The sequence below is a fragment of the Dermochelys coriacea genome, chromosome 9 (assembly GCF_009764565.3).
Source record: "Dermochelys coriacea isolate rDerCor1 chromosome 9, rDerCor1.pri.v4, whole genome shotgun sequence".
Classification (NCBI taxonomy): domain Eukaryota; kingdom Metazoa; phylum Chordata; order Testudines; family Dermochelyidae; genus Dermochelys; species Dermochelys coriacea.
In genome coordinates, this window is record NC_050076.1 from 18,465,236 (window position 1) to 18,492,122 (window position 26,887).

The window sequence follows — 26,887 nt, forward strand, 5'->3', positions numbered from 1 at the left end:
CTCCCTTGGAGCGCTCCTGCAACCACTGCGGACCCCCCGCCCCCGCCGCAGCTCCCCTAGACCGGGGCTACTCCCGGGGCTGGAGCAGCCGCGAGCACAGCGACCGCCTCAGGAATTGTTTCTGAGGCGTCCACCGACGCCGGCATACTCTCACGCCTGCCCCGCCCCCTCGGGGCCACGCCCCCTCCTCCAGGCCGACACGCCGATTGGGCTAGCTCTCCCCCCCCCTCCGCTCCTCCTCCAACGCTTCCCGCTCCGCCCCCTCGCATTGCCTGGCGGGAGTGGTAGTTGTTTGGAACGGCACTACAGGTCCCAGGGGCCCATGCGGCTGCGGGCTGCTTCCGGACAACGCCTGGTGTGTGGTAACTGCGGCGGACGCTTCCTTCTCGGCAGGCTCTTCCGGCGCGGCGGCGGAGCCTACTCAAGAGCGTTCAAGTCCCCGAGGAGGGTGGGGGAGGTAAGGTAAGGTACCGGGTTGTGTGCGCGCGCCCTCTTCTCGGTGGGTGAGGAGGAAGCGCTCGGCTCCTACGGGCCGGGCAAGGTGACTAGGGTGTTTTCCTAGGGCCTGGTGATTCCCTCGCGGCTACGATGCGTTAGGGGCGTAGGACGCTTTGGAGAATCCGGGCCCCGGCTGAGGGCCTCGCCCAGAGGAGCTGTGGGTCTCCGGTGGGGCGGGGGCGGTATCTGAGGCCGGGCAGATCGGGAGCCGCTGTGAGGGAGGGGCTGGTAATGTCCTAAGATGGGGAAGGGGTCTGGGATGGCGGGGGCGGGCATCTCCCCACCCTTGTTAACAGCAGCAGGCTGAGGGGGTCAGCCGGCGGCGGGCAGGTGTACAGCCAGACCCGGGCCCGGAGGGGCTGCCCTTCGGCCCTAGCGCAAGGCTTCACCCCTGCCCCCCTCCCCCAGCCCTCTGCGTGCCGGAGGCCAAGGGGCTAGTGATTCTGTGTGGCTCTTTCCCCTCCCCTCACATTTTGAGACCTCTTTAAGGGGGCCTGATTTTCGGATTTATTAGTTTTATGAATGGCAAGTTGGGCACCTTCCCTCACTTGTGAAAATCTTGGCCTGGATGTGTGTCTTGTGTGTCCGTGGCATGTAATATTTTAAAAAGGGGCTTTGGTTTGATTTATAAATGTAGGTTTTATAACATATTTACAAAATCGAATGATAGGCGTCATTCATAACTTCCCTTTGCTAGTCTTTCTAACTTCAATCTTGCAGTCCTGTGCATGAGAAGCAGAAAGTGAAATTGACCTATTTGTTATCCAAGTTGAATCAAACGCAAAAAGTAAACAGCATAAATGCTGATGTGTTTTTTCCAGTTTAATAACTGTAGAGGAACTTAAGGAAAATTTAAAACACATAGTTTGTAACCTGGCTGTCCCTTTAAACAAGGCTTGTCAAGGCTGGTTGACTTCTGTTCTCCAGCCTAACAGTATGAGGGCCAAGGCTCTATTGCGTCCCTATCCCAGGAAATAAGCTCACCTGAAGAAGAGCTGTGTGTAGCTTAAAAACTTCTCTCTCTCAGCAGCCGAAGTTGGTCCAGTAAAAAGATATCAGAGGGGTAGCCATGTTAGTTTGTATCCACAAAAACAGTGAGGGGTCGGGTGGCACCTTAAAGACTAACAAATTTATTTGGGCATAAGCATGGCACCCGAAGAAGTGGGTTATGCCCAAATAAATTTGTTAGTCTTTAAGGTGCCACCGGAATCCTCATTTCAATAAAAGATATCCACCATGTCTCAGCCTCACAATATCAATTTACTTGGTGGCTTGTGGTATCATTGAGGTTAGTTTTACATTCTGGTTTCTAAAATATATGCTGCATTTTAATTTCTAGAAGCATCTGATTAAATCACAGGGATAGGAACAATAGCTTTATGTTCAAATTCCTGAGACTGCATAGCGGGAGAAAACTTGATAAAGAAACTGATGCGTGCTGTTACCTTCCCCGTGTTCATTGCTGTGGTTGCATTGCATCCATGCCGATAATTTGTTGCTTGACCAAATGGTAGTGGTGTGATCTTTGCTAATTCTTTTAGGTTTTGTAATCATTTTAATTTGGCTAGGTACAAAAATTGGAGCCCAATTTAAGATGCCTTTCTTGTGTAAGTGATAGGTAGAGAGATACTAAAAATGGGCTATAAGTTTATCTGCCTTTTGACTGTCTGAGGTGCTAATCTCACATTGAACTTCAGTATTTCAAAATAATGTGTTGAGATGGGAGTGAATTGCAAAACTAACGAAGCTGACTGGTAGACTTTCATGTTTTCTGTAAATTTTTCCAGAGTAGCAGTCTTGTTAGTCTGTATCCGTAAAAAGAAAAGGAGTACTTGTGGCACCTTAGAGACTAACAAATTTATTAGAGCATAAGTTTTCGTGAGCTACAGCTCCGAAGCGTAGCTGAGCTGTAGCTCACGAAAGCTTATGCTCTAATAAATTTGTTAGTCTCTAAGGTGCCACGAGTACTCCTTTTTTTTTTTTTTTTTTTTTTTTTTTGTAAATTGTTCACACAACTTCTTAAATGGTGGCACTCAGCCATATTCACAACAGTGAAATGTACCTAATTTACAATGTGCATTTGCATTTTTATCACAAGTAAACCCAATTATAATTGTCTATATGATTTCTATATAAATATAAAATTTATAGGTTATAAAAGGTAATAAAATACCTGATTTTTTTTTTTTTTGGTTTTGCTATACACATAGAACTTTTTTTGGAATAGCTGATTGCCATACAGTTTCTCAAGTATAGCCTCTGCGTAGGTGGCTCTTTAATTTTGGAAAGTTTTTTGGGCAAGCCAGTTTTGAAACTTTAATGGGGTATTATTTCACTTTCTGATAGCATTTTTTTAGTACCCTGATAAATGCTTGGTGTTTGAGGCAGGGGAGACTAGAATCTATACAAATGAGTGCATGTTCGTTTTTTACTTTATTTTATTTTTACCCAGTTAGACTGGCAAAGTTTTAGTTATAGTGGTTTAACTTTTATTGATCTCATCAAGTTTCTAATGTGATTCAGTGGTCCGGTAAATGTAACGATATTTGCTTTACATAAACTAAATTTTCATTCTTTAAAAGAAAAAATCCTTCAAAAGTGAACTGATCATCAGGTTTGTCACAATTTTTCCTAAAATAAACAAACAAAAATTTGTTTAGTATAGTGGTTTATATTTTGGTTAGTCATTTAGAAACTTAAATAACTTTAAGTTACTCATAAAGTTGGAACATGATTAAAACAAACCACATTTTACTGTTTGTCATCAAATCACAAACATTGCCACCTATCTTCACTTGGTGACTGGATTAAGCCCTTCCTGTTAGGAAGTTTCTGATTATTCTGCAGATAAAAATAGATAAGAGCCAAACTGCCTGATTCCATGAATACAGGATAGGATCTAGTCAGGGCAAATGCTAATTTTTTTTCTAGTTGAGTTTAGGCCAGTTACAATTACTTAGTCTCTAAGGTGTCACAAGTACTCCTTTTCTTTTTGCAAATACAGACTAACATGGCTGCTACTCTGAAACTAGGGATGGTGGGGGTTCATTGTTCCTCAACCTGGCCTTATTTGAACACTTATCTTTTCTCTGTCTAGAGAAAGTGAGGAAGAACTTGCTGCAGGTTAGCAGTGCTTCCCATAGTCAGGGTAGGATGGTGGCTTCTCTGCGGAAATTGTTATGCAGCCTCTGCTCAAGAAACCAACACTTGACATTGGGAATCTGCTAAATTATTGTCTGATGTCCAATTTTCCATTTTTGGAAAATATTATAGGGAAGGTTGTGCGGAGACAATTCTGAGTACCTAGATACCTCAGATGATCTTGATCTTGATCTGAGACTGTACTGGTGGTATTGGGAGACCTCCTGTTGGTGATAGATGAGGATTTGTTTGCATGCTGATTAATAAGTACTGCTTTTTGATATAGTTGATCATGAGGAGTTGATGGGATATAGCCTCTTTTTTCTGCATTTTTCTAAAAAGTGATGTCAGGCAACTGCTTTTCCATACCCCAGAGTGCTGTCATGTAGAATTCCACAGGGTTCTAACCTATCTTCCCACTTGGGAAGATTATTGAGGTGGTGTATATGTGGTGGTTTTAGTACGCTAATGACATACAGCTCGAAACTTCCGCTGCTTAGCCTGATGTTTGAAGTATGGATGGAAATAAGCTGCTGAAGTTCAATCAGGGTAAGACGAAGGCAATGCTGGTAATTTGAGGGAAGCAGCCAGAAGACAATTAAAAAATTATCATGTCTCTCTTATTGAGGATTGGTATATTCTGTTTGTTTGTAGATCTTGCAAACTGGAGTTGATGGTAAGTGTCTAGGAAGACATTTCCCCCCTTTTTTTGCTTAGCTATGAGATGGACCATTTTGTTTGGATATGGACCTTGCTACTGCAGTCCATGCCTTTGTCACTTTAAGGTTATAGAGATGCACTGTACACTGTCAACTGGCAGGATGCAGCAATCTGCAACTTTAGTGGTGTACCTTGTATGGGACACATGACATCAGTGCTTTGTGATATGCACTGAATTCTTGGTTTTCAGGTGGAGTTTAAGGTGTTGGTTTAGTGCTTGCATTGAAGCTCTTCTGTATAAAGGAGTGGGAGCTGGGACAGACATTTTTTTATGAGAGGCTGAGCGTTGGAGCATGCCTTTTTTCCCTCCTTTCCTTTAGGCCTGCATTCTGAATAACCTGATTTTGTTAATCTTCAAGGTATGCTGTAATGCCTCTCTAATTATCCAGGATTTTGGGGTGGGAGTAGCACAATAAAGGCAGCTTTCTGCAATGGTATTGTTAGGACTTGGTTTTAGTAGTAGGCTATTTTCCTGGTTTTAGAGTAAGGATAACCTGCTGATTTTACTTCTGACTTGACTGTGTGTTTAATTTTTGCAAATTCACCTACGGATTAGAATAGGTGTGTTTATATAGATGTCTGTGTGCTTATATGTATAATAAGACTATATAGTAAGGTCCACTGGGAGGTAATGTTCTAAGTTTTTTGTAAATTCAAATAAAAAAGAACCTGAACTCTGTTGGAAATCTAGAATTTCCATGAGCTTCATGGTAGCTGTGCTTATAACTGAAGTGGGTTCCCAAGGTGTGCCAGAGATTTCGCATCCTACTTCATTTCCATTATTATGAGCCATAGACCACTACTACCACCACGAATACTAAATGCATTGTCCTGTGAATCCTCTACCACAGGGGTTCTCAAACTTCATTGCACTGTGACCCACTTCTGGGATCATGTAGTAATTTCTGTTATCGAGACCAATGCCTGAGCCTGTCCCAAGCCCCACCACCCTGGGTGGGAGAGACAAAGTAAAAGGGGGGCCTGTAACCCCAGCCCCACTGCCCAGGGCAGAAGTCCTCAGGCTTCAGCTTTGGCCCTGGGCCCCAGCAAGTCTAAGCCAGCCCTGGCAACCCCATTAAAACCCACTTTGGGGTCCTGACCCACGGTTTGAGAACTGCTGCTCTACCATACGGGTTCAGAGATACAGCATTCTTTCAGCCCACCGTCTTGCTATGGGCCATAGATGATAACATTACATCTTATTTTTTGTGTATAGTTGAGTCAATATACCTCCTCCTCCACCACCGTGTTATGAGCTGGAGTGCCAACTTCAGCTAAACTCCTTGGAGCAGAGACAATATCCTATGTTTTTACAGTGCCAGGTGTGCACTTAGCTCTCTTATTGTCTTAGCCAGTATAGGAGGTCTGAACATCTCTACCCTAGGTTTTGAACTGGCTGTCATTACCATTCTAAATACTTGTCCTTTTAGATTGGCATAGGTAGTCCCTAAGTGACTTCTTAGATTCTTTGGCTGTTTGGGTAATAGGAAGCTCTACTTGGGGTAAGTTTTTATTTTATTTTTTAGGGAGGCTGGGATTATTCGTTTAAATGTAATTGTGGAAAAGCTTCTATCAAGAAAGTCTTGCAGCATATCCTGAATATGGTCACTGTCTGGGTTAGTCTAATGTCCTCTGAAAGTTTGTTCCTCAGCTAAATCCCCTCAACTGGGAGTGCCTTATCTCCTGTTCACCTGCTTGAGTCCGTGCTTTGTGATCTGCATTGTACCAGAGGAATGCAGCTGTCTTGGTTGTTCATGAACACAGAGATAGTCTCTACTATAGCTGAGATCTGCTCCATTAACAACTTTAAAAGTTAGAATCACGTCCTTGAACTAGCAGCAGAAACAGATTGAGTCAGTAGAGGGACTGGAATACAGGCTTGAATGCACACTGGTTTAATCCTTGGAGGAGGCTGACGTCTGGAGTCTTTGTACTGTTTTCACATTCAGCCTCTGGAAAATGCACTGTATGTATCCTGTTCATACTCTACATATGTGCTGAGAGTCCCTTTCTTTAGATTTAATTGAGGTCCTCCTTTACTCTGTACACTCTATATGCATTGGCTACACAACACAGACTACACTTAAGCCTGAGCATGTATTCTCCATGCAAAAAAGCCAGTGGTGAGCTGGTTTGAATACAGACTGCTTGTCAACCTTCCTTGTGTCTCGGGCAGTGTACAACTGCTAGCTTGTGCTTGCCTTTTCCCTCAGATCAGACACTAAGGCCACCTCTGCACTATAAAGTTTTGTTGCCCACAGCTGTGTTGGTCAGGGGTGTGAAAAAAACCTCATCTCCTAGCCAACACAGTTATATTGGCAAAACCCCTGGTGTAGAGACAGCTATGCTGACAGAAGAGATTCAGCACCTTTTAAGATGATATCCCTCCTAAAAATAAGTTATTTAATATAAAATATTGCGTGATCCTGCATTAACAAGATTTTATAACACAGAAATAAGGCATGCAAAGTTAGGTGATAAAGGAGGTATGCAACGATTCTGTAATGAATAGCATTTGAGATTCTACTGCCATTCTGTAGTCAAGCTTTCCCGTTGGAATAAATATATATAGATATACAGCTTAGAAAACTTTGTTATACCAACACCATATTCTAAAACTGTTAACATGCAGCCCAAATTAACTTTAAAATGGGGTTAACCTGGTTGATAGAAACCAGAACATGAGACAAAGGGACAGATGAGTAAGAAAAATGGACTGATCTCTTGACCTATAATAAGACAATTAAGTCCCTTATTAAATTCTATATTTAAAAAACCCTTAATATTTGTTACAGGTTTGATGTTTGAATAAAACACCCTTTCACAGATAAATCCTCAAGTTGGAGTAATATGGTACCTCTGTCATGTGGGTTTCTCATGAACCAGATAATTTAGAGGTATGAGTATTTCCCTTTCAATACAGTGCTCATATGCTCTTCAAGTTAGATGGGTTGGATAGGGTGGAGAACCTCTAAGTACCAGATTCAGTTACTGGAACAACTATTTTCCATTGAGCTAACATAGTTGCTGACACACCCTGAGTAGTAACAAGACATAAGATTTCTGTTTGTTTAAAGGCAAGATGTTATATCGAGAACTGAGCTAGCAGAAAAAAGCCTGCAGTGATGATTGATTGTATCTTGTAATGAGTGATTATTAGGATTATATTGAAGAAAATGAAACTAGATACATAAGCGTATAGATTAAAATTTGATTGTATGTTTGTATTTCTGTTTATAGTAATTGTGCATCTGTAAATATATATTGCCATTTCAGGTCTATAGTACATATCACTTTAAAAGTGTGCATTTTACATATGTGAATTATATTGTCTTTAGAAATCTTGCGTTTCTGCTCACTAGTGGTGGTGAGAGCTTCCAACATGAATCCTATAAGGAAAGAATCAATTCATTCTCCTTTTCCATACTTTTTTCAAGAAAAGTTGAGTATGACAACTTGAGATAAAGCTGTAGCCTTTCCAGTAGTGCCTTGCTTATCAAAACAAATTCTTGCATGGGCTACAGTGACTTAAAATTTCAGAACTTCATTAAGTAGAAATCCCATTCACTGAGGGTTTCTTTTCTTGTGAACATAATGTGTTTTTTCTCTAATTATCATGCGGTACTACATCTGCTACTTGAAACCTTTTGTAGGAACGTTTCATCTGAAAATTGTGGCAGTAGTTCAGTGTTTATAATATGTATTTTCTCCTCCTTCCCAGGGCAATTTATTTTTCAAGTCCTTTAAGTATTCTTGCACGACGAGGAAAAAGAAGAAACACTTCAGTGAATGAGGAGTCTTTGCTTTTATAGCATTTTTCTTGAGAAGTGGATCTTTGAATGAGGATGACAATGGAAGAGCTGAAGAATGAAGCAGAGACCACTTCTATGGTTTCCATGCCACTCTATGCTGTTATGTATCCTGTTTTTAATGAGGTAAGTTGTTTTCTCCTGTTCATAGTGTAATACTTTGTTCTGACATGGAGGTACCTGAAACTAAAAGGCAAGAGGCACACTAATTAATGCATGCTGTTCGCCTTAATATGCAAGGATGTTCTACCAAGCCCTCAAGTCTACCATACATTCTTTTTTTGTATTTCTTCATCCTCCTTATCCTTGAAAGCCATCAGCAACCTTTAACATAATCTTCAACAATTTAAGTTTTTTCTTTTTTGCCCCAATCTTTTCCTTAACTCTGGTTTTGCGGAGAGAAGGAGGACCTTGAGAGAGAGATGTCAGGCTGCAAGTATAAAAAACGTAAACTTAAAGTAGCAGTAGATTTCTCCCTCCCCCTCCAATTTTAGAAATGAGAAAAGAGTAGAATGCAGCCTGTCTTTGTAAAGTAATGCCTATTTTAGAGAATACTGTTCCATTGGGAAAATTATTTCAATGCCCCAGTTTGTGACTTGGGAAGTCAAGATGGAATTTAACAGCAAAATATAATTTTAAAGTAAAAGAAAATGATCTCCTGGTGCTAGAAATCTGTGCGTTTTGTGGTACTCGAAGCAAAGCTGAACACCTAAATGGTTTGATTACTGTTTATAAAGTTAGATTTTTTGCTACGTTTAAGTAGTGGGAACCTAAAATAGATCAGTTTCATCACTGATCACTGTAGTGCATCACTGATCTTTTAATCAGAGTACAATTTTAAAACTCTGTGTGTAAAATGGTTGATGAACAGACCCTTTCCTGTAAGATCAGAATAGAAACAGCAGGTAATTCATGGGTCACTTCAATTGTTTCATATTCAAGTCGTGCCTTAAGATCACTGTATTGACAGCAAAGGTTATCTGCAAATGTTGCATAGGTGGGAAATTTAAATCTGAATACAGGGCTAATCCAGAAATGTGGTAAAATGAGTGCTGAATTATCAAAGTTGGACATACTTTCTAGTCCATCAGTAACTAGGCAGCAACTATTAAAGTTAAAAACATTAACTTCTGTAGAACCAGAAAAATTCCATTTAGGAGTACTAAAGGAATTGGCCAAGGAGCTCTTTGAATAATCGATTTTTAATGGATCTTGGATCATTAACTTTATTCCAATTCTCTAGAACTTCCCTAAAGTCATAACGATATTTTAAAAGGTTAAATGGCATTCCTGGGTTACTAGGCCAGTTAGGATGACATTGATCCCAGGCAGAATCATAGGCTGATATGGGATAATCAGTAAAGAAATAAAGGGTAGTAGCATAAATAATGCCAATCCACATGGTTTATGGAAAAGAGATCTTGTTGGATAAACTTTGTATTTATTGATGTGATCACAAATGTGGTTGATGATGTACTTTCCCTTCTTTGACTTAGTTCCATGTGGTATTCTGTTTTTTTTCTTCCCCTAAGAAAAGAAGCACCATTCAAAATTAGTGGAGCCCAAATTCAATAGATTGAAAATTGGTTAACTGCTGATCACAAAAAGTAACTACATGGGGAATTGTCATCTCAGGGGTATGGTGTTTCTAGTGGAGTCCTGCAGTGGTCTGTTTTGAATTATTACTAATTAGTATCTTTATCGATCTAGAAGAAAAAATAAAATCATTACTGGTGAAATTTTCAGGTGACACAAAAATTGGAGTGATAAATGATATAGAAACAGATCAGTTATATGGACTGACCTGGATCACTTGGAAAGGTGGGCCTATTTGAAATTTGTTTTAATACATCCCAATGCAAGGTCATACATCTAAGAACATAGGTCTTACAGGATGGGAGACTATCCTGGAATGTAGCCACACTGAAAATAACTTAGTGGTCGTGGTAGACGACAGTTGAATGAGTTCCCAGTGTGATACTGTAGCTAAGAGGATGAACATGATCCTTGAAGGTTTAAGGAGGGGCATAGCAAGCAGAAATAGGGATGTGATATAACCTCTGTACATGCTATTAGTGTGACTTGCTGGAATACTGTGTCCAATTCTGGAGTCCACACTTGAAAAAGGATGTCAAAAAATTGGGAAGGGTTCAGAAGAAAGCTACAAGGAAGATTTGAGAGCTAAAAAATATGCCTTATAATGAGGCTTAATATGTTCAGCCTTCTTAATTTATCCAAGGTTATGAAGTGACAAGAACAAGGTCTATAAATACCTACAGAAGAAGAGATCCATTAGTAGAGGATCTTTAAGCTAGCCGAAACGGGCATGATGAGATCCAGTGGTTGGACTCTGAAGCTAGATGTATTCAAACTAAAAATAAGAAGCACATTTTTAACTTCGAGGCTAATTAATTTTTGTAACAATTTACCTAGGGAATGCGATGGATTCTCCATCACTTGAAGTCTTAAATCAAAATTGGATATCTTTTTAAGGTATGCTGTAGCTCAAACAGAAGATAAAAGTGTGATGCAGAAGCTATTGGGTGAATTCTTTGGGCCTATCTTATGTAGGAGGTCAGACAAGATTATCATAATGCTCCCTGTTGGCCTCAATCTGTGAAAGCAGATGATGTTGCAACAGTTAAACTGGCTAAAATGTAAAAGTGGTGAGCGTATGTATTGGTGACTCTAGGGTCTCAATGGTAAGGCTTATCTTGTTGAGGGAATAATGATCCCAGGAGAATGTTAACACTGGTAGAAATAAATATAGACAATAGACAAATATAGACGCATGCACAAATTGAAACTTAGGAAAAACAAACAACAAAAAACTTGTTACTGGCATGAGTAATTTGAGTTTAGTTCTTTTTTGCTGTCCCTTAAAGTTCTAGTTTGAATAAGATGAAAAGGACTAACATTTTCCTTGGCATAGTGTACCCTAGAAGATTAAGTATTATGCATATTCCTGCTACTGCATGATACATTTTGTAGTCTTCATGTCTATGCTGAATTTTGTCAATCCTTTGATAATTGTTCACAATTCAAAATGAATTTTTACACTCTGCAAGTTCCTAAGACAGCAATATGCGATAATACTTAATTTTAGTTAAATAACAATATGCGACCCAGTTTTACTGATATGACGTATCCCATTATCTTCCCAGTATAGAACGGATTCAGCTTAGGTGAAGTCCTTGAGGTTGGCAGGGTTTGCTTTATACAAAGTGAATATTTTATTTTTATAAAGGCCAATTTAAACTATTTTAAAACATAATTTTAATCTAAAATGTAACTTTCTATATTGCAAGATTGTTTGTTAGTTCTGAGTTGTGACATCTTTTCCCCAATCTGGGCCATGTCTCTTCCTGCAAATACTGGAAATAGTTTAGACTTGTTCATGGGGCTCTGGGTTTTGGTCAACCTCCTTCTGTCTTTGAGTCAAATTCTCTGACTTCAGGAGCATACAGTGGAGAATCAGCACTCCTGCCTTATCCATTAGCATTACAGTTTTTAAAGCTTATTTTGGGACAACAGTGAGCAAAATCTTCCCTTCTTAGTGGTCGGATTTCCAAGTCTCTGTCCCTCAACTGAGACCGCCAACTGCGTGCTTCTTGTTTGTTCTGTCTTTCCCCATTATGGCAGAGAAGGCCAAACAGAGGCTCAGACTTTTCCTGATTTAATGAACTTCATGTTACTAATGATTCTAAACTTTCATTGCAGCTAGAGCGAGTAAACCTATCTGCAGCTCAGACCCTGAGAGCAGCTTTTATTAAGGTGAGAAACTAATAAAGAAAGATTAAAAGTTGTGTCTCACTCAAAAATGCTATAAATAAATGTTTGAAGCACAGTTTAAAATAAATGCGTTTTCAGCTTTATTGCTCTATTTTCCCTTTGTGCCATCTTGTTTTAGAAGCAATATTTGGTAAGAATCAAATGGCCTTCAAGGAGAGTACCCAGCTTCCCCTTCTTTGGAAAGACTAATGGATTGGTCTGTCTCAAACTTGTATGATTGGTTTTAAAAGTTTGTGCTATTCTGTACTGGACTGATGGGGGAGATAGTTATTTTGTGTCATTGCTGAATGTACTGATATTAAGCACCTTTGATATTAAAAAAGCCTTAGTAGAGGATACTTATAAAAATCATCATTAGTATAGACTTACTGTCAACTGCTACTTCACATTAAATGTACAGTAGGAGATGGGTGGATTGTAGATTCTGAATACTCTGCTCATTGCTTAAGTCAAACTCTATCTCCAGTAAATCAGTTCAATGGAAATTCTGCAAGGATCCTCTTGAGTTTTCATTCTACTGTGTATGTGGTTCTCTTCTGCCCCCAGCCTCCTTCTCTTCCTCCCCCCCCCCCCGCCCAATGGCAGGAGGTAAACTGGCTTTAGGCTAGTTAATTTTAATGCTTTTATAGATTATACAGATGAAATCTTGCCTGGAATTAAGATGGGAAAAAAATGTTGAAATTTAAAACAAATTTCTTCTGCAGTAGGCGTGAGATTCTGTGTTGTGCCTCTAAGGGTATGTCTGCACTACACACTAAGCCTGGGCTCTGCCTCAAGCCCCACTTCTGCCTACACCCAAATCAGTCTGACTTGGATCAGTAAGCACTCGTGACCAGAGTCCTAGAAACCTGCTAGGGCAGGGATGGGCAAACTTTTTGGCCTGAGGGCCCCATCTGGGTATGGAAATTGTATGGTGGGCCATGAATGCTCACAAAATTGGGAGTGCGGGCTCTGGGGTGGGGCCAGAAATTAGGAGTTCAGGGCGCTGGAGAGGGCTAAGGGTTGGGGTAGGGGGGTTGGGATGCAGGAGGGTGTGAGGGCTCCGTCTGGAGGTGTGGGCTCTGGGATGGGCCAGGGATGAGGGTTTGGGGCTGAGGCAGGGGGCTGGAATGTGAGAGGAGGTATGGGTTCTGGGCTGGGGGCATGGGTCCAGGATGGGGCCAGAAATGAGGGGTTCAGTGTGCAGGAAGGGGGTCCAGACTGGGAGGTGCAGGGGAGGGGGCTCTGGGCTGGGGCTGAGGGGTTCAGAGTTTGGAAGGGGGCTCTGGGATGGGGGCAGGGGGCTGAGGTGTGTTTTGGGGGAGGTGAAGGCTCAAGCTGGGGGTGTGGGATCTGCGGTAGGGCTGGGGATGAGGGGTTTGGGGTGCAGGAGAGTGCTCCGGGCTGGAAGTGAGGGGTTTGGAGGGTAGGAGGGGAATCAGGGCTGGGGAAGGGGGTTAGGGCAAGGGAGGAGGTCAGGGGTGCAGGCTCCGGGTGGCGCTTACCTCAAGCAGCTCCTGGAAGCAGCGGCATGTCCCCCCTCTGCCTCCTATGTGGAGGCAAGGTGCCAACCAGGTGGCTCTGTGTGCTGCCCAATCCACAGATGCTGCCCCTGTAGCTCCCATTGGCCGTGGTTCCCTGCCAATGGGAGCTGCAGATCCGGTGCTTAGGGCGGGAGCAGCATGTGGAACCCCCTGGCTGCCCCTATGCATAGGAGCTGGAGTGGGGACATGCTGCTGCTTCCGGGAGCTGCGCAGAGCCACGGCACGTATGAAGCGGGGCAAGCCCTCGACCCAGCTCCCTGGCTGGAGCACCAGAGTGGGGCAGGCCCCTGACCCTGTCCCCTAGCAGGAGCTCAAAGACCAGATTAAAAGATCTGATAGGCCAGGTTGTGGCCGTAATTTGCCCACCTCTGTGCTAGGGGGTGGGTCAGAACCGAGCCATGTCATTTTTACACTGTGGCTTAGGTCACAGGTCTGTGTAGTGCAATATGGATGTGTTAGCAAGGCTGAGAGACCTGGGTCCAGCAATTGTAAAGCCAGGTTTACAGTGCAGTGTGGACTCTCAGGCATAGTAATGGAAATACTGAGTCCACAAGCCCGTATCCCACAGATCCAGGTTTAGTGTACGTTATACACATAACTTAAGAGGTTTAGCACAAACTCTCAATCCAGGGAGTGACTTTCAGGTGGGTACATAGGTGGCTTAATCTGGACTGCTTTGCTGGGTGCAGAGAGCTTTGACTGAGTTACAGAAGCTTCCCTGGAGCTGCCGAGGAGCTTGCAGAGTAAAAATATGCAGCCTAATTTTACTGATTTGAAGTATCCCATTGTTCTCCTAGTTCAGATTGGATTCAGTTGAGGTGATGTCATTTGGAGGTAATTTTATGGCACTCTTCTGCTGTTGCTGTGCTGCCATAATCTTCTCCCAGCTGTATATGAGACTTCGAGGGACTTTTAACACCACTCCAATCTGTTTACATGGCATGAAGGGGTTCGAGCATGGATAAGATTTTCACTCAGACTCTGTGGTTCTTTACAAATTAAATCTTGAGACGTTCTCTTCATGCTTGTCCCACAAAAATAGAGAATATCCATGCAAATTTGTAACTTTTTTTCGACCAAAAACTGATGTCACATTTTAGACTGATACTCAGTGTTCCATGCTGATTCACAAAAGATAATGACAGAACCACAGGAAATTGCCTCTAGGAGAGGATAGTGGGGAAAAGTAGGGAATGGGATTGTCCTTGATCAGGTAAGAATTATGTATTTAAGAGTAGCTTTGGCCCTTCTACCTTTCTTCAGATATAAAACAGAAAAAGTTCTTTAGATTTCTTTTCATTAGCTGCACAAAATCTTATACAGGAGGCAAAGAAACAATCCAAAGATCCACTGAACAGAAATACAGAAAGATTGTTGACTTTTTTCATTATGCTTCTGTAATATGAAAGCTAGGTGTATTTTTTTAAAATCAACTGTAGTGTAAATTTTTCATATATTGCAATAAACATTTTAAACTAAATATTTATTGTCATCTCCATAAAAATACAGTTTAATGTAGGAGTATGTACTATAATCTACTTTGACTTCTTAAAATTATTACCTTCTTGAAATTCCAACTCTGCAGTTGGGCTTGGTCTTAAATGCATTAATCAAACTATTAATACACAGGCATAATTAAATTTGATACAATCAGGGGCACATTTCCTTAGCTAGCTTCTGCAAATGAGGTATTAGATCCTTCTGAACAGAGATTAAGATTCAGTTACTGGTGTCAACGTATCGTGCTGAAATATAAGGGGAACTGTTGGTGAGTCACATCACTTGCATCTCAAGCACCTGGTGCCTATGTAGATTATAAATAGTACTTGATTTCTGCTCTAAAACACTGATATCTTGTTCCCTGAAGACTAATTTTCATCAATGAGACAACTTTTATTGCAGTACATTTTTCATTGTTGCCTTGGTTTGACTTAATTGAAGTTAAGCTGCTCTCTCACTGAGTCTGTAGATGTATTTTTGGAATGACATTCTGGAAACATAAACAAGTATGTATATGGAGAGGGAAAATTGCAGTGATTATAGTGGAGGTATTGAAATACAAACTCTTCTGGGCAGGGCCTTGCTGTGTTTTCTGTAAAGAACTATATATGTTTGTGATGAATAAAACCATGGCAATAAGCAGTCGGATGGATTTGTGTGCAGACAGAAGAGGGTCTTGAGACACAGCCTGGGTTTAGTGTGCAGTGTAGACATGCCTTAGAGCAGGGGCAGGAAAACTTTTTGGCATGAGGGCCACATCAGGTTTCTAAAATTGTATGGAGGGCTGGTTAGGGGAGGCTGTGTCTCCCCAAACAGCCAGGCGTGGCCTGATCCCCACCTACTATCCGCGCCCCCCCCACTTCTCGCCCCTGTCCCCTGACAGCCCTCCCGGGACTCCTACCCCATCAACCGCTCCCTGTCCCCAGACTGCCCCCCGCCGCCCCATCCAACCCCCCACCCCATTCCTGACTGCACCCCTGGGGACCCTTCCCCATCCAACCCCTACCCACACCTCTGCCCCCAGACCACCACCCCAAACTCCCTTGCCCTCTATCCAACCCCCCCACCCCCTTACCACACAGCACAGAGCACTGGTGGCTGGCAGCATTACAGCCACGTCGCCCAGAGCACCGGGTCAGGCCGCAGCTCTGCAACTGTGCTACCCGGCTGCCCAGAGCGCTGATGCTGCGGGGGTGGGGGCTAGCCTCCTGGGCCAGGAGCTCTGGGGCTGGGCAGGAGGTGTCCCGCGGGCCGTAGTTTGCCCTCCTCTGCCTTAGAGGCACAGAACATTGCTTTGATATCATTGCTATTGCTTGTTAGCAGCAAATACATCATGAAAGTATTACCTCAAAAAATACAACTAAATAGTGAAATACTTCACTTGATACAGGGCTTAGAATGTACTCTGCTGTACAGAATGCTGTTGGCCATCCCTTGTCATTGGCAATCATTTAAAAGATATACCGTGGAAGTAATAAGCATTTGATAAGTCTCCGTATGTACCGACTATCTTGAGAAATCTAATTCATATACTCTAAAGAGTTCATTCTATGCAGGCTTTTCACTTCATAGTCTTAGCTTTTTAATGTGAGACTGGTAGTTCACTAGCTTTTAAAGTTCTCTGATCCTGTGGGTAGCAGTAGCAGAGTAGAGCATGAGCTAGGTACTCCGTGGAGTATAAAAGCTGCCCTCCAAATGTTCCAATCAGTTTCTTCTTGACCATGATTGGAGGAGGAGCTCCTTACAGGACACTGGCCTCGAGCTGGTCATTTTTCCAGCTTTTCATGGGATCCCAACAATGTCTTATTTGCTGTCCACCTGCAGTAACCCTGACTTTCAGTCAGGTCTGATGGTGGTTGTATTTTTGAAGCCTTTTCATCACTGGTAGTTTTTTAGCATTCTAACATTTTTTTTTTTCTTTTGGTCAGAACCTCAGCACTACTTCAGCGTTCTCTATAAATTGTAAATTTACAAATCATTGTAAATGTACAATGCTCCAGTGTCAGCATTGTTCTCTGTCTATCCGCACTTGAGTCTAGATGCTCTGGCATCAGATTTGTTAGGCATCGCAACACCTTCCATCTCAATGCCTTGTTCTATACCTGTCTCAGCACTTATTCTGTATATATTGGTTCAGTGTTTTCCTCAATGCCCTTAAAGCACAGCATACTGGTGCTTCTTTTTTCTTTATTTTAAGAAGATGATCATGGGTTCCAACCTTGTCAATGCATGACAGACCAATGCTAGCTAGTGATCATGTTTTTGTTCTGACTTTCTCTAGGTCAACCCTGATGTGTAGGAGGGCCACATATGTTTGTAGATGTCACGTAAAACACTGAAAAAATGCGGGAAGTACCTTCAGGCTCTCTTTGAGGCATTCCCTGGGAGACTATTGTGAGTCCAGTACTGAGGCTGGTCCAGAATGCTTGGAAGAGTAAAATCTTCAAAGCTAAAGCCCGTCAGCCAAGCCTATTGAGTACTGAGATTCAACGCCAGCACTGCCAATATTGATGCAGACTTGGCTTCATCTTGTAAACCTGTTAGGGTAGCTTCAATACCAAAGTGCTCTGTCTCCTCACCAGCAAACCTGAGGATTACAACTGCACACAAGGGTCCCAAAAAAACCAATTCTTAAGATGTAAGAGTGAAAATCTTGCAAGATGATGGATTCAGAGAAACAGAATTACAGATAAATATTCCCTGCCCCCTCCCCCCCCCCATGTTTCCACCTAAAAGCTTTCCAGGTATTCTTTCTTGAGTTTTAATTAAATCCAAGTTGGTATATGGGTACAAAGCTGTGAACTCTGACATTGGAATGGAGTTTTGGACAGGCATAGAAGTTTTCACTTACTGTCAGTGCAGTACAGTGCAACGTGCTGTTGTGAGACTCAAAAGATGACCTGACTGGAATAAAATAAGACAGTAGAGATATACTATCCATGTAATTCAAAAACTAAGAGGAAGAAGTCAACAGTGAAAGTGGATGGAAAAATCAGTAGATGGATGAAAAAATTAAATCCAAATATATGATAGGAAAATATTATGACAGTTGACTTATATAATAAAATAGTACATCTAGGCTGCTGGTGAGAGAACTGAGTTCAAAATAAAACTGATAATTTAACAGTATATTGAAAACTTCTATTGATTACATGGATAAATATAGAATTAACATCTTATGCTTACAACAACAGTTCAGTGTAAAAACATCTCTAATTTCTGTTTGTTTCACCTTTTTATGGGGTTCTGCTTTGTGAGTACTTTGTTTCTATGGACTGTGTTATTGTAAGATGATTGAATATTATGTGGTAATGATTTTGAAAACCTGTTAAACAAAAATGTAAATCCAAAATAAATCTTACAAAATTTCACCCTCCTATATGTTTTATTAGACTCAAGGGGTAATAACGTTTTTGTTTTTATTGCAATTAAATGAATATTTATATTTAAGAATTATTGAGTTTAAATAACAATCTCTTTATAAAGGGAATGTATTTTAATTGTAGGTGGTAGGGACTAAAGTAAACGCGAGTAGTGGAAAATAATTAAAAGACGAGAAGGAGCAATAGCCATGTATGAAGCCAGTTAACAGAATATGCAGATCTGTTGTAACACCTCCAGAGAGTGTTCTCTTCTGTTACTGACACTCCATTAGAAGAAACACTGAAGCATTTGAAAAGCTATGAAAAAGTAATACTAGTGATATGTGAGAGTTATGATATGAGGACAAATTGAAAATCACAATATCTGTGTAACCTGAAAAAAATGCAGTTGAGAGGAATTAAATAGAAATATACAAAATGTCTTCTTGTCTTCTATGTTATGTCAATATAATTTTAATATTTTCAATTTTTATTCAGAGGGTAAAACCAGTTAAACGGAGAGTGTGAGATACCCGTAAATGATTTTCATGGAAATGAGTGAAATTACTTATTGGGAAAATTCCTGATGCAAAAACACTTTGATGCGATTGTGGAAAAAATGCTTTACAAAGTGGTCTGCTATTATGAGACTATTCAACTGCTCTAGTCCCTAATAATTTGATCTTGTATGTACAATCTGTTGTCCCATTGAAATTTAGCTTTAAGAAATATTTAGGACTTCAGTGACATTTTAAAGCATAATCAAAATATTCTTTATAATGCAGGCTGAAAAAGAAAATCCAGGTCTTACACAAGACATCATTATGAAAATTCTGGAGAAAAAAAGTGTAGACGTGAACTTTACAGAGTCTCTTCTGCGTATGGCTGCAGATGACGTAGAAGGTATTTATCTCTGGGAATGGGCGGTGGGAATTGTATTTAATTGCATGTTCTCTGATATTGATGGGTATAAGCCTACTTTTTGATGCTGTTTCTCAGAGACAAATGTTACATTAAATCTGAAAATTAGCATAGAAAATCTGTCAGTTTTCTTTTTCGGGACAGGTTTCATCTTAGCATTGGAAGTACAGGTTAATCCTGTACTTCTTGCTGTAATGAATCCCCTATAATAGTGAGCATTTTTTTTTTTTTACAAATTCCATTGCAATATAGGAAAAACCATATTACAATAAGCACTTGTAGTGGTATGGGTATTTTATTGGACATAGTAATTTAACTTACGTATTTATTATATTCTGTAATTCTAAAAGCATAATTCAAAAAGCATAAATGTAATTTAACTTACATATTTATTATATTCTGTAATTCTAAAAGCATAATTCACCTTGCAGTGAAAATGATAAATTATTAGAATGTACAGTGCATGTTGTTCACTCACTATAGCATGAAATCTGCCTTTTCCACAAGTTAGGAGGCAAAATGTTCTTTCTAATATGGTAGTGTTTTTTTCCCTGATAGAACCAGGAATTCACTGTAAGAGGGTTTCACTCCATTTGGTAAACTTTTCAGACTGTATTGGATTAGCACAATGCAGTCATTCCATTCAGTGGATCTTCCCTGGATTGTTTTTTGTAAATTACATTAAAATAATGAATGTTCTGGGTTTTTTGGATTGAGTGGATAAAATCAAATAAAAGCATTTATAACAGACTATGCTTCTATTGATATAGAAATCCATTGCACATGCATAATGCTGGTCTGTGTACTTCTTTTAAAATACTGCTTTGAAGTACTGATGGAGCTTTATGAATAGTAATATTCACAGTGCCACTAAAAATATACTTGAGGGTAAGTCATTTCTTGTAATTTTTTTTGCCTATCAGAGTATATGATTGAAAGGCCAGAGCCAGAATTCCAAGACTTAAATGAAAAGGCACGAGCACTTAAACAGATTCTCAGTAAGATTCCCGATGAGATCAATGATAGAGTGAGATTTCTTCAGACAATCAAGTAAGTGCTGCATTCTTTATTTATCTGCAGATCAAGCTGGAAGCCTTGACTTGGATATTAAGATATTATATGTGCTTTAGTGATGTAATGTGGTGCTTTCAGTGCTCCTTGAGATTTTGGCAGAACTGTGTTCCTCTGGAGGAATGGACCAGCATGTTCAGAGATGCTGTACATTGCATCTTTGTGTAGCATGTGGAAGAAGCACTGGGGCATTAAGATGTTTTGTACTACTTTTGCTTGTGCTGTACTTGTTTTGGGCTAAGTAGGACATTGGTTGCAGTTTGACTTTTCATGATCGTAGAAACTAATCTTGCATATATATTAAAAAGTAGTTCTGTTGTAATGTATGATAAATACCTTTACAATATTTCACTTACACATAGAGATTATGTCTCATAGTAATAAAATATAAATCACAGTATGAATAAATATAGGACAGGATTGATTATGTAGGTAGTTTATAATTGCATGAGACTAACTAACTTATCCACACAACCGATGAGTGACTTGCCTAAGACCATAAAACAAATCAATGTCATGGTAGTAACACTGTTAATGCCCATGAAAAATAATAATACTAATAATAATGCTGTATATGCTAACAGTTGTTAACTTAGCACAAGATGCAGCTTATTTGAAAATGGTTGAATCTATAGTTACATGTTTATGCTCAAATAAATTTGTTGGTTTCTAAGGTGCCACAAGTACTCCTCCTTTGTTTTGCTGATACAAACTAACACAGCTACCACTCTGAAACCTAGAATTACATGGTTAGCCTAATACGATGATATAATGCTATTTAATTTGTACACTTTATATTTTGATTACTTGCTTTTGTTTGTTTTTTTTAATGGGGTTTTTGAATGCACAGATGGGGCAATACTGACTGAGATTTTAGAGGGGTTTGTGTAATATATAATGTGTAAATCTTAGAACTCAATTTTATTGGTTTTGAGGCTATCCATACATGTTATAATATCTTGTATCCAGATAAACGTACTTTTTTTATCTAAATGTCAATAGTTTATCTTCCCTGCCACCAACACAACTTACTAAAGTATGTGTGTATGTAATGGATGCTGATGGATGAAGGGGTAGATTTTCTTAATGCTGATTGACTTGTACATGCCCATGTTTGTACTGGTATTTTTAAGTCCTTTTGTATAGTACTGACTGAAAACTCCTGGCTTTATAAACAGCACTGGCTTACTATATTGGTTAACCATTCTCGATTTCTATTTCCACTGCATATGTGGGTTTGATTTGTTTTTCCCAAGTCCTTGTCTTACAGTGTGGCAGTCTTCACTTTTAGAGCTTGACATTTCAATAGAAGGGTTGAGGCAGTGCCTTTGCTTTTTATAAAAGGGGGTGGGGTGAAGGAAGATACGTTCATGTCCCAACAATACAGCAAGCGTGTGTTTGCTTGAAATTCACAAGCTAAGGGGAACAGTTATATAACTGAAAACTGCTAATGTTAAACATGAAACAAAAAGGGTCAGACAAAGATGTCATTTCTATGCGAAAACTTAATCTTGATTAGTTGGGCTGTTTTCAATGAACTTTTGGATTCATTGTTCTGGATTGATACAGTGATACAAAGTGTCAGCAATTTTGCAAGCAGGAAATGGCCTGTAGCACTTTATCAGAAGAGTACCTAGATCTCTGCTTTCTGCTCAGTGACTAAGAAATGGGATTATAAACATCCTGAAATGCAATTTTTAATTTTGGTAAGATGATAGTAAAACTGCATATAGAGTGTAATTTTTGACATTTTATATGATGATGTTTATAAAACCGTGCACACTGTTGTACAGTTTTGATACAAAGAAAGTGGCACAACACAATAACTACTCTCTTCTGACCACTCTTAGTATAATAAGAGAGATGCTAGCTGGTCTTGTTTCAAATTGATTTTAAATCCTGCAAAACTAGATACTGTTATACACATTAGTCCTATGTGTGGGTTAGTGACATCAAATTGCTTTCAAAAGGACTGGATGTGAACATTTTCTGCCAGGCAGTTTAATTTTTTTGGTGTGATTGGACAAGCTACAAGGAATCCCAAACTGTTTTGAGCCCCTTGGTACCCTAAATGTAAGGTACATAATGGATGATTTTTTTTTCATATTTGGAACAAACATTAAGGATCTAATTATGCTATTAGATCCACACTTGCAACTATCCCTTAAATTGCTAGGAACTGTGTGTGCATACTGAAGGCACAGTTTGGTTCTTACTGTTAAACAAGTGAGTACAGTATATAGTATTGTTTAACATAAGTTTCCATATTATTGGGCAGATGCTAGCTTTCAGAGTCTAAGGAGCACATTAAACTTAATTTGGATTTAAGTATTATATAATCTGATTAGTTCTTTGCATTTGGTCTTCCTGCATCATATCTACATTATTTCTATAAAATTCTTTAGAAGTAAGTATCAAATATGATTTTTTTTCCTGAAAGTGATTAAAATTCAGTATTAAATTAGGCTAATTTAAAATGTTATAATTATCTTTTTTTAAATCAAATAGGGACATTGCCAGTGCAATAAAGGAACTTCTTGACACAGTAAATAATGTCTTCAAGAAATATCAGTACCAGAACCGGAGGGTACGTGAATTAAGATTTGCATGTAGTATTGTATTATTACTACTAAACATAAATATGAAAGATCTTTAGTTCTTATAGTGTATGGGTGAGTGCTGGAATTTAGCTAGTCATTGACAAGTCAGAAGGAAGTGTAAATGAAAAGAAAAGATAGAGCAGTGTAATCAACTCAAATCTGTCACTAAGGCCATATACTTTTTTCTATTTATTTATTCCAATATGCATGGGTTTTTAATATGTATAGATGTGTCAGTGTTGTATCATTTTAAAAATATTGTATTAAATTAATTAAACATTGTATTAAATTTTTCATTTTCTGGAAATGTCTGACAAGAAGCTTAAAAATTCCATTACTTACCTTTTTCATTTCAAAATCTTTTGAATTCCTGGTTCTGCATGTCTTTAATTCACTCTTTTTTTTGGTTTTGCTCCCTAGTCCTTTGTAGCTTGTTACTGATGAGTTACTATAAATATGTTCTGTAAAGGTATTGAATTAGATTTTTTTATTTAATTGTGGATTTGTATATTTTTAGGCACTTGAGCACCAAAAGAAAGAGTTTGTAAAATACTCCAAAAGTTTCAGTGATACTCTGAAAACCTATTTTAAAGATGGAAAGTAAGTATGCTTTTGAATGCAGCTTCACAACAACAAATGTGTGTTTTCCCTTTTATGTGGTGTTAAATTACTTGGCCTCATATGGCCATGGCATTTGTCTATCTTCATTTCTCCGTGTGTCTGTAAAGGGAGAATAAACCCATGAATACTTAAAAATCAACACAAAGTAATCAGGTGTGTAATTTTGAATATTGTGATTCACTTTCTATAGTATATGTAGCTATGAGAACAGGACAATAGTAAGGTAAGCCAACTAAAAATCTGCACAGATATTTAATGTTTATAACTAGTGGTTTGTGAATGGCAGTTTGAATATAGATGTCTACATTTTTTTATGTGCCTTCTAATTTTTCATATATTAAAAAAAGGCAGTTCATTAAGGTTCATGTCTTTTTGTGTTTTGGAATACACTTGTGCCATGGTATTTCACTGTCACTTACTGTTATGAAGATGATCTGATTTCATAGTCTAATACATGTCTTGGAGGCAGGCGGAATCTTCAGCCAAGTGGTATTGCTTGTCTGTCTCCATGCAGGAGAGCCGCCTTTCATTTTCCATTCTGTTGTGTCAGTCAACAAAGGCTGAGAGCATTGTGGAGACATTGCACCATTCATTATATGAAGGAAATATGAGGGTGATAACTTAAACCACCAGTGATCACCTCCCCTGCTCCCTTTGAAATCAATGGTAGAACTGCCACGAGGATACAGGACCCTGATAGTTTACATTTAGGAAATTTTCTTCATACCACAATATCTCAAAGTACTTTTCAGATCATATAAGCACCAGTTAGATATAGTCTGCAGACGAATAGGAGAAGAGAAGAAATTTTGGTCAAGGACATAGCAGCAAATTTGTATTGTTGGTTAGATCTTATAGAGATAGGAATGTGCTTGGCCAATATTTCTCTCGTTACACACATTCACACAAGTGAATGGAATCTTTAGTATTCATGCAGAGTACACAATATGTTTTTTGCCAGAGCTGAAAGATTATATCTGAGGTGAACTGTATAGTGTTTCAACTATCTTTGGAGGACGGGGAGAATCACTCTTGGTATTCCATTGTGTTTTTGGGGAATCTTTGTATTTGAACCAGATGCTAAGAGTGGCACTGACAGACAATGTGGGGGAATCCTGTCACCAGCCTGAAGACAGTGACTGCAATGCAGGGCCTCGAAGTTTCACAGTTAAAAGTGTAATTCTGAGTAGTACGGTTCTTAAGTCTGTACTAGGAATGTAAAGAACACCAACAAACTGGAGAAAGAGCAAGCTTCCTATAATAATCAGACATCAGTCAGGCGTTATAAATAAGATTTTATTCAACTTTGAAGGGGTCTTCTAGTATAGGAATATGCCATAATATGCATGGTAAAATATATTTGAAAGTAACAGGCTTACACAAATGATTAAAAAAAGGCAAAATTAGCGTGGGAAACTAGAAACCTGGAATAATGATGATTAACAAAAGCTATCAGACCAAACACAAACACACACTAATAATTTACACTTCTGTAGTGCCTTTCATCTGATAATCTTAAAGCATAGAAGAGCCAGTGCTAGGATCTGGAGAGTCTGAAAAATACTGTATGAGATTCCATCTGAGACTTGAATTACTGACTATGTTTGGATACAAGAAGTGATACAACCTGCACAAAACTGGCCATGGCCCAAAGCAAGACTTTTTAAAAGGCACCAGAAAAAAGTGCAACAAAAAGCAAACAAAATGACAGCAGTCTGACAATTATGGATTAGAGAGGTGAAAAATCCCATCTATGTTGACCTCATTCTTGGTCTTTTTTAAATTAAAGATGACTAAACAATGCTGAAGCAACACAGTATAGTTGCCCTGTTATATGGGGATGAGGGAGAAAATGGCAAACGTCAACTCCAGTTAACTTCAGCTGGACTTGTAAGTGCTCATCACTTCTGAAAATAAGGCCTTTAATGCCCACTTTCCACTTTTCTCTAGCTAGCTTTGGGTTTTTTAACTAAATTTTCAGGAGCCAAAAATATTGAAGATCCTACCATCAGTTGCTAGTATTCTTTGCATGGGTAAGGCATGCAAGATTGTGATATCTAGTCATCAGCTGTAAATTGAATGCAGGCTGCTATACTGCAAAACATCTGAATGTGCTTCACTGTGATGTTTTGCTGAGCCAGGATGCATGTAGTTGTCCAGATTTGGTACTAATATTTATTGCATAAAGTATTTCTAAAGCAGTCCATATTTATCTGAAACCGTTCTTGGTGTTGAAATATGTTTCTTTTCTTACAACAGGGCAATAAATGTGTTCGTAAGTGCCAACCGACTAATTCATCAAACCAACTTGATACTCCAAACCTTCAAAACTGTGGCCTGAAAACTGTATATGTTGAGAGTTGTACTTTTCAATGGTGGATAGGATACCTTTATATGTAAATTTTAAAGTTTTGACTGTATAAATTATCAGTCCCTCTTGAAGGGACCTAATGCAGGATTTCGAATGGGATTATTGCCATCTTACACCATATTTTTGTAAAAATGTAGCTTAATCATAATCTCACGATGAAGATTTTGCATCACTTTGCTATTATCATTCTTTTCAGAATTATAAGCCAAAAGAATTTACGCCTTAATGTGTCATTATGTAACATTCCTTATAAGAATTGTAAATATTTGATGTTCTATTTCTGACATTTTAACTTGAATGCGAAAAACTGCAAGACTATGTATTTAACAACATTGGTGGCAAATATTCAATAAATAGTTTACATCTGTTAGTTTGTCTGTTTGTATGTGAACAAAAAATGTGTAACCTGTTTCCCTATAATTTAAGAATATTCACTAGACGTAAGAAGTAAAAGAAAATTATGTGGGTGTTTTAGGTCAATGGCTCTGAATCACAACATTAAAAAAAGGGAGCTTTCCTGTTTTCCATTTAAATCTGAGAGCAAACTTTTTTGAAATGTATGATCAATTGTTAAACTTTGAGTAAGATACTAAGCTACATGTCTATTATTCAATCATAAAGACAAAACAAAGGACCTCAAAGTAGCCATTTTGTTTTTAAAAATAAATAAAGATTAAAGGCAAGGTACTGCAGTGTAATTACACTCATGTTGCTGACAAATTACACAGGTAATTTGTCAAATCTGGTTTAAATCTCAAATAAAGCTAAAATATGTGACAGGCAACCTAGTGAGCATTTCATTATATCCTAACTATGACATCTAATTAACATACATCTTGTAATTGCTGAGGCTGTTGGCTAACAGGTCTAGGTACGCTGTTAATATTTGTTCAGGAAGGAAGCTTGCACAACACCAATCCGTATCACTTTATTTTCTTTATTACTATCTTAAGTATTT

At 39.2% G+C, this 26,887-nt stretch overlaps 2 protein-coding genes across 6 annotated transcripts in view; one reads left to right on the plus strand and one right to left on the minus strand.

The window, feature by feature from the left end:
- Positions 1-526, minus strand: part of SERPINI1 (serpin family I member 1) — an 85,227-nt gene extending 84,701 nt beyond the window's left edge. Inside the window, exon 1 of the mRNA XM_038417314.2 lies at positions 1-526. The gene's annotated coding sequence lies outside the window, so the exon portion shown is untranslated.
- Positions 271-26,299, plus strand: PDCD10 (programmed cell death 10). Of its 5 annotated transcripts, none has more exons than XM_038416973.1 (8): positions 271-462; positions 8,081-8,294; positions 11,889-11,942; positions 19,131-19,248; positions 20,190-20,316; positions 22,846-22,924; positions 23,455-23,537; positions 25,818-26,299. In XM_038416973.1, exons 2-8 carry the CDS (start codon positions 8,199-8,201, stop codon positions 25,897-25,899), a joined length of 639 nt encoding a protein of 212 aa, XP_038272901.1. In that variant the 5' UTR covers positions 271-462; positions 8,081-8,198; the 3' UTR covers positions 25,900-26,299. The 5 variants fall into 5 exon arrangements, with proteins under 5 accessions (XP_038272901.1, XP_038272899.1, XP_043347748.1 ...); XM_038416971.2 differs by having other exon boundaries at positions 273-457; XM_043491812.1 differs by having other exon boundaries at positions 276-355.
- The last annotated feature ends 588 nt before the right edge of the window (positions 26,300-26,887 follow it).